Source organism: Megalobrama amblycephala, linkage group LG11, assembly GCF_018812025.1.
Source record: "Megalobrama amblycephala isolate DHTTF-2021 linkage group LG11, ASM1881202v1, whole genome shotgun sequence".
Lineage (NCBI taxonomy): Eukaryota > Metazoa > Chordata > Actinopteri > Cypriniformes > Xenocyprididae > Megalobrama > Megalobrama amblycephala.
Window position 1 is genome coordinate 35,067,313 of NC_063054.1, and position 8,087 is coordinate 35,075,399.

The 8,087-nt window shown below is 38.3% G+C and overlaps 2 protein-coding genes across 2 annotated transcripts; both read left to right on the forward strand.

Annotated features, from left to right (window-relative positions):
* The first annotated feature begins 1,238 nt into the window (after window positions 1–1,238).
* On the forward strand, window positions 1,239–3,035 carry LOC125278782 (trace amine-associated receptor 13c-like). The gene has a single exon (XM_048208118.1). The coding sequence runs from the start codon at window positions 1,459–1,461 to the stop codon at window positions 2,446–2,448; it is 990 nt and encodes a 329-aa protein (XP_048064075.1). The 5' UTR covers window positions 1,239–1,458; the 3' UTR covers window positions 2,449–3,035.
* A 2,721-nt stretch (window positions 3,036–5,756) lies between these two features.
* On the forward strand, window positions 5,757–7,815 carry LOC125278783 (trace amine-associated receptor 13c-like). Its single transcript, XM_048208119.1, has one exon. It carries the CDS (start codon window positions 5,936–5,938, stop codon window positions 6,911–6,913), a length of 978 nt encoding a protein of 325 aa, XP_048064076.1. The 5' UTR covers window positions 5,757–5,935; the 3' UTR covers window positions 6,914–7,815.
* The last annotated feature ends 272 nt before the right edge of the window (window positions 7,816–8,087 follow it).

The window sequence follows — 8,087 nt, forward strand, 5'->3', positions numbered from 1 at the left end:
ATCAATTACATTTTTACCATTAAATGGGTTTGTAAGTTTTTTGTTTTCTATGTGTTGGGAATTATCTGACTTCTGTAACGTGAGGCAGCTAGCAGTTTAGCCAGTTTGTCTGGCTAAACTGCTAGCTTCCTAGACCTGGGCCGTAGTTTGTCATGTTTCAGTTCTAAGACTATGTGCCATATTACTAGTGAGAAGAGCAGCACCATCCTGGGAGGGATGAATACCATCTCTTTTCAACAGGTCAGGTCTGCCCCAAAAACTTTTGAGAAACAGCCATTGAGTGATGATAATCTGCTAACTATCTCATCACACCGACGAACAGGAAGGGGACCGGAGCAAATTACTTCTCCTGACATTGTACTTGCGAGTTCACACACCTCTTTAATGTTAATTTTAGTGATCTCCGACTGGCGAAGTTGAACATCATTAGTGCCGACGTGAATAACAATTTTAGAGTATTTACGATTAGCATTAGCCAGCACTTCTAAATTTGCTTTGATGTCAGGTGCTCTCGCTCCCGGCAAACATGTGACTATGGTGGCTGGTGTCTATTTTCACGTTCCGTGTAAAAGAATCGCCAATAACTAGGGCACTTTCAACAGGATTCCCAGTGGGTGTGTCACTGAGTGGGGAGAACCTGTTTGATGTTCTTATTGGAACGGAAGAGTGGTGTTTTCTGCGGCTAGGCCGCCTCACCATTACCCAAGTGCCCTGCTGCACGGACTCTACAGCCGGAACCGAACAATGTACAGAGTTCACTAAGCTAGTCGCATCCAAAACATTATCTGAAGCCCTTGCATTCTTACTATCCTCGATTAAAGTTTGGATGCGTGTCATCAGATTAATGTGGTAGGCAATGTTATGTATAAGGTAATAATAATATAAGCAACAATGAATAAATAAAATGATAATGCTGTGTCAGGTGTGGGCCTGACACAGCATTATGATTCTGACAGTAAATGTTGCTTTTTTTGCAAGTAGCATATACTGAACATGTAAATATTTAATTAGATATTTTTTTTTGAAGTGACATATGCTTCATATAAGCACACTTATGTTTTAGAATGAGTTCTATATGACACTCTTCAGCTCTTTTCTTCTAGATGAACAAGATCAGTTGATCTCCCAGCTGTATGTTCTTCTCCCTTGATGCTGCCAGTCTTGGAAAGAGTCAACATGTCAAGTGTATAAAAAGGCAGCATGGGTTGTAGCCAGTATTTATTTTGGAGCCTCCAGGAGTGGCTGTGTTTCAGTGAGGAGCAGTTCAGAGATGCATTTGAATCCATGAATCCATACAGAAGTCATTAGGGAACAACGCTATGTTTGGATGTTTCTTCCAAGTACTTCAACATAGACAAAAAAGGGAGCTGGATGCACACTGAGTCCAATGATGACTGAAGAGGTCTAGAAAAACATAATTTATTTTATAAATTGCATGGTACTTCCAAGTACTTCAGAATGAATCTTACAGCAATGAACCAAACTGATGGCTGTCAGGAATATTTCTGTCCAGAGAGATCTGTTTCTTTATCTGACTATGTGATTGTGTATGTGGCAGCAGCAGCTGTGGTTCTTCTGACCGTGTGTGGAAACCTGCTGGTCATCATCTCTGTTAGTCACTTCAAGCAGCTCCACACACCTGCTAACATCCTCATCCTCTCTTTGGCTGTGTCTGATCTGCTGGTTGGAGTTTTTGTGATGCCACTTTATTTGTCTTGGGTCATTGAGTCTTGTTGGACTTCTGGACCAGTGATGTGCTCGGTTTTCAATTTTGTGACTTTTCAAGTGACAAGCGTGTCTGTTCACACTGTGGCTCTAATAGCAGTTGATCGTTTTTTGGCTTTACGTTTACCTTTCGTTTACTCTGAGAAAATCTCACCCACTGTGATCTGCATAGCAACTTTATTTAACTGGCTGTTTTCACTTTTTTATAACTTCATTCTTCTGTTCATTAATGGAAACTTCACTGATGCCATGTGTCCAGGAGAATGTGTTTCTTTTGTAGATGAGATTTCATCCCTCATTGATCTCCTGGTTGTTTTTCTTATGCCATGTACACTCATCATAATATTATACACTCATATTTTTGTCATTGCTAAGAAACATGCGACTGCTATAAGAGCCCTTCAGGTTCACAACAGCACCTCTAAAAACAGAGTCAGTGACAAATCAGAGCGAAAAGCTGCGATTCTGCTGGGGATTCTGGTCTTTGTGTTTCTTCTGTGTTTACTGCCATATTACATTTGTTCTTTAGTGATTCCATATGAACGTACTGACTTGTTTTATGTGAGAAATTTTACTGTAATATTGTTCTATCTTAACTCCACCATTAATCCCATCATTTATGCCTTATTCTATCCCTGGTTTCAGAAGAGCTTAAAATTAATTTTCACATTAAAAGTCTTTAATAAAGACTCCTCCCTGATGAATGTGCTTGTAAGTGACTGAATTTAGGACAGAATCAGACTCTTTTTCCTGTTGTCTAGTTTAATGTGTTTTATTATTTTTTCATAATAAACTTTACAGTAAACATGGATAGTGCCAGTGGGGAAGTTTCTTTTATTATTATGTTATATTGCACTAATTTCACTTAATGAAATAAATAGAAATGTTGAACATAGTGATTTATTTAAAGCCTATACACTAAATATAATGTCTTAAAAGTCTTACTAACAAAAAAAAAGTTTATATGTGATTTTATAGTGTTTAAAGGTTGTAATCTATCTACATGTTGTTATGTGAACACCTCAGAGATTATAGCTATTTCAAGCCTCACAAGGCTCAGTTCATTTCATTAACTCACATAATCATTCAGATCATTCAATATTTCTTGTTACAATACTTTTACAACAGCTGAATCACAAGAGTCATAGGCTGCTTCTCAAATAGAAGGCTGCATCCTAGTGAGGCTGTATTCTTCTTAGTCCAGTCCTTCGGAGGCTTGTAGGCTAGAGTTTTCCTCAGCAATAGATGCCAGAAAGAGATGTCCAATAAGTGCCTATGGCTGCGTCATACATGTTCCCTTCCCCACGGTCACGGCACAAAAATACTATTAACACTTAATTTTGGAAGAATACTTTGTATTAAAAATCTTTATATTAAAGCAGTACATTGAATGGCAACCGTCTGTGGTCTACCAGTTTAGTATTAAAGTCCCCCTGTAGTCAATAATTTTATCCCTTAAAACTCATCTTTGATCACCAAAATGACATATTTTAAAAAAAAATCTTAATGCCTTAAAATAGCTTGAATGTAACTCTACACCCTTGCTTCATTTAGTATATGCGGATGCATGAATATGCTAATTAGCTCTGCTTCCATTCAAGTCAAGTCAAGTCAAGTTTTGACCCATGACAGATTTACATTGTTTAAAAAATCCATGACATACGTTAGACAATGGGGGGCGCCATTTTGTTTAGGTGCACAGTACATTCTATGTCGATGATGTCAAATGGTTGCACTCATACCCCTTTTCCACCAAGGCAGTTTGAGTGCTGGTTCGGAGCCAGAGCCTAGTTTCAAATCAGTTCTTTGTCTTTCGACACACAAAGCACCAGCTCTGAACCAGGAAAAGTGGTTTGTAAGTAGCACCAAAACATTGCTGGGCTAGAAGTAAGAACCGCTTGCGTCAGGGGCTGGGGGTGGGGTTACCGTGACCAACAAGAAACTTGTGACCGCCATTTTTGAAATGGCAGCTAATCGAGCTAATTGCAGCTTGATTGTAATCTCCGTCTATATACAAATTACGGCGAGCCGTGTTTGGATGCCAATGTAGGTTCGCAAAGCCATGAGCATCAAGAGTAGTGAAACATCCGCGATTGTTGATAGAAAGCTTGTTTGAGATGCATCGGAGCAGCGCGGACCGATTCAGCGGGTGCCGCGGATTCGTGGGAGCGTTTGTAGAGCATACGACTCCTTGCGGACTCTCTAGCGGAGCTTTAATGTCATGCGCCGATCGCTATGCGAGAAGCTGATGCATCTCAAACAAGTGTGTTTGTGTTTGGCGCTGCAGCACTAGCTTTGCTGTGAAATATGAGACGTATACAGTGACGTAATACCTGGCTCTGTGCTGCTCTCTAGTCCGTGGAAAGGCAAACCGGTTCTTAGAAGGCTTGTCAGTTGAACCAGCTCTGAACTAGCACCCAATTCGTTCTGGTGGAAAGGGGGTATCAGTGAGCTTCTGACGCTACCCTTTTGCTATTTTTACCGCAACACAATTCGGAATATAATATATAATATACGATGCCACATTGTGCAGCTTTTGGTTGTAATTTTCAGTCAAAGGGCAACAAGAGAAGCAATGTAAGTCTTCATTGTTTTACTAGCGATAAGAGGATAAAATAATGGGAAGTTGTGAAGAATGTGGACGAATAAAACTTCCTAAAGATCTTTGTTCTCTCCAATTTAGCCCTGATGCCTTTGATACTTTTTTATCTGTATACTTTGGGGCAACGGTAATCTAGTAAGGTATACAAGTCTTAATACCTACCAGGTTCTTTTTAAAACCCGTTCAGCCTTTTCAATTTGAGCCAGAGCGCAAAATTAGTGAGGATGAATACATTGAAGAAGTGCAATATCTCTGTGGCTAATATCTAGCGTCTGCCAGACCACCTTCCATATTCAACTTATGAAGAAAGTGTAAACTGGCATCACATCAGTTACACTTTTTCCGTAAGTTGAATAGGGAAGGTGTAGGACGTAGTGTAAGCTTTTTGAACCGCATCGAATATGGAAGACGGTCAGGCTGAAGTGAGATATTTTACTTGATAACTTGTTAAATATGGATTTTTTTTTTTTTTACACAAACACATCGCTTCGCTTCTGAAGGCCTTTATTAACCCCCTGGAGCTGTGTGGAGCACACGTTTATGATGGATGGATGTGGATGGAAGCACTTTCTTCAGCTCATGCTCATGACCCCTGTTCACTGCCATTTTAAAGCTTGGGGTCATCAGGATGTTTATTAAAATATCTCCGATTGTGTTCATCAGAAGGAAGAAAGTCATATACACCTAGGATGGCTTGAGATTGAGTAAAGCTATTGGGCTAATTTTCATTTGAAAGTGAACTAATCCTTTAACATAAACTACCAACATCTTTCCCTTTACTGAAAAACACAGAAAATAACACTTTATCCGTAAATTTACTCTTCTAAAGCAGTCCCTTGCAAAGCATGCTGGGAACTACAGATCCACTGCCCAGGGCTGCTTTTCCCAAAAGTATCATAAGCCTAAGTAGATCGTAGAGCCTTTTTACCACCAATGGTCTCTACAATCCACAATGCTTTTGGAAAATGCAGCAAAACTAATTTCAACAATAGGCTTAACAAATTTCTTGTCCCAAAATAATCACATAGGTAGGCTACAATGAAGCACTTCCTTTGTGACCGTAAAAAATTATGTTTAATAAAGTAGCCGTGTTTGGCGAACACAAACCAGACATATTACGTTTACCATGCTGGCAATGTCGTGACTTAAACTACTCATGCTACTCTGCCATTTACGAATCTTTTCTTGTGGCCTCATGTGATAGCAAAGCAGAGTTAAGACACTTTTTGCATACTATATCCAAGGAAAGTAGGCATATTTGAACGCAGAGATGTTTACATACATCAGAATTTAAAGATTAGAAGTTTTGGATTTTATGTTTTTGTATGATACTTTTCTAAATCAGTTGTTCTCCCAGCTGTATGTTCTTCTCCCTTGATGTTGCCGGTCATGGAAAGAGTCAACATGTCAAGAGTGTATAAAAAGGCAGCATGGGTTGTAGCCCATCTTAATTGTGGAGCCTCCAGGAGTGACTGTGTTTCAGTGAGGAGCAGTTCAGAGCTGTTGGAGAGACACATAGCATCTTCATAGATCTGTGGTTATGTATACATTGAACTTTATTTGAAGGGAACAATACTATGTTTGGATGTTTTTTCCAAGTACTTCAGAATGAATCTCACAGCAATGAACCAAACTGATAGCTGTCAGGAATATTTCTGTCCAGAGAGATCTGTTTCTTTATCTGTCTATGTGATTCAGTATGTGGCCACAGCAGCTGTGACTCTTCTGACCGTGTGTGGAAACCTGCTGGTCATCATCTCTGTTAGTCACTTCAAGCAGCTCCACACACCTGCTAACATCCTCATCCTCTCTTTGGCTGTGTCTGATCTGCTTACAGGACTTTTTGTAATACCATTTCACTTGATTTTGCTGATTGAGACTTGTTGGAGTTCTGGACTACTGATGTGCTCGTTTTTCAATTTTGTGACTTTTCTAGCAACAAGCGTGTCTGTTAATACTGTGACTCAAATAGCCATTGATCGTTTTTTGGCTTTAACTTATCCTTTTTTTTACTCAGAGAAAATCTCCCCCACTGTGATGTGCATTGCAACTTTATTTAACTGGATGTTTTCACTCCTTTATAACTTCACTCTTCTCTTCGTTAATGGAAACTTCACTGCCGTGTGTCCAGGAGTATGTGTTTATTTTATAGATGGGGTTTCATCCCTCATTGATCTCCTGGTTGTGTTTCTTGTGCCATGTACACTCATCATAATATTATACACTCATGTTTTTGTCATTGTTAAGAAACATGTGACTGCTATAAGAGCCCTTCAGGTTCACAAAAGCACCTCTAAAAACAGAGTCAGTGACAAATCAGAGCGAAAAGCTGCGATTCTGCTGGGAATTCTGGTCTTTGTGTTTCTTCTGTGTTTACTGCCATATTATATTTGTTCTTTAGTGATTCCATCCAATAATACTTACTACTTTTATGTCAGAGATGTTTCTGTAATATTTTTCTATCTTAACTCCACCATTAATCCCATCATTTATGCCTTATTCTACCCCTGGTTTCAGAAAAGCTTAAAATTAATTTTCACATTTAAAGTGTTTAATAAAGACTCCTCCCTGATGAATGTAATGTAAGTCATTGAATGTAAGACAGAATGTTTCTTCTCTTTTTTTATCATGTTTTTCATGTCTAGGTCAATGTATTTTTTTTTTTATATTATTTTGTCATATTAAACATGGGCATGGGCTATAAAACATCTAATATTTCCTCAACTATTGCAGAGATAGAGTATATTTAACACACGTTGTCATTTTTAACAGACTCCAATAGCATAGTACAAAAATAGTGAGATATATCCCTTGTGACAACTTCTCAGTGTGACAAATGGTCTCCCCTCTATAATTCATTTATTTTAAAACTATGAGAAAATTGAAAACCTTACTGGATCAAGAAAGGTTTATATATGATTTTATAATGTTTAAAGGTTGTCGTCTAACATGTTGTGATGTGAAAACCAGATTATAGCTGTTTCATGTGTCACAAACTTTACATTGGCCTTGCACATAAAATAGGCCTACACTGAAGAAAAAAAAAAAAAAGGCCAAATGACTGGCAGCTACGGCTTTACAGATATGTCCTTAATTATTATGATCAAACACTTTCACTGTAAAATGTAAACTGTTATATTTTAAATGTTATAAGCTAATGTAATTAGTGAATTAGTAAATACACAGTTACTGCCTTTTAAATAAGCAACATGCAGCATAACATCTTTTTTTTTTTTTGGCTCATCCTGGACTGAAGCACAGGCTTTACTCTTCAGCACAATGGTGACCCACAAAACTCAGACAATACAGAAACCCTTTTAATCCAAACAGAACATTAAACACTAACAGATCTCTCAAGATTTCAGCATCTTCACTTTTTACAATCCAGTTTGACTATTTCTTACATATAAAGGTTATTATTGAGAATTAACAGAGGTTTAGATGTTGATGTTTATTGAAGATAATAAAGTTTGAAGTTGTCACCATTACGGAGTTCAGTGTTTGCTTTATTTGGGCTATTCATACTTGACTTTTTCACATTAAGCCGGGTGCACACTGTGCGATTTATAATAGTCCTTTACGATTGTTACTTGCCAGGCTGTACAAACATGACCCTCATGTCACACTGTGGGATCTCAGCTGTCATTTATGTCAGACTGTATGACAGTGAAGATGTGTTAAAAATGGACACATGCATAAAAACTTGTACATCATCAACCCATACACGTTCAAGTGACTGTGAGCTACATTACACACAGGA

Coding starts and splice junctions, on each gene's coding strand:
- LOC125278783 (XM_048208119.1), top strand. CDS start 5,936: ATGAATCTCACAGCAATGAACCAAACTGATAGCTGTCAGGAATATTTC.
- LOC125278782 (XM_048208118.1), top strand. CDS start 1,459: ATGAATCTTACAGCAATGAACCAAACTGATGGCTGTCAGGAATATTTC.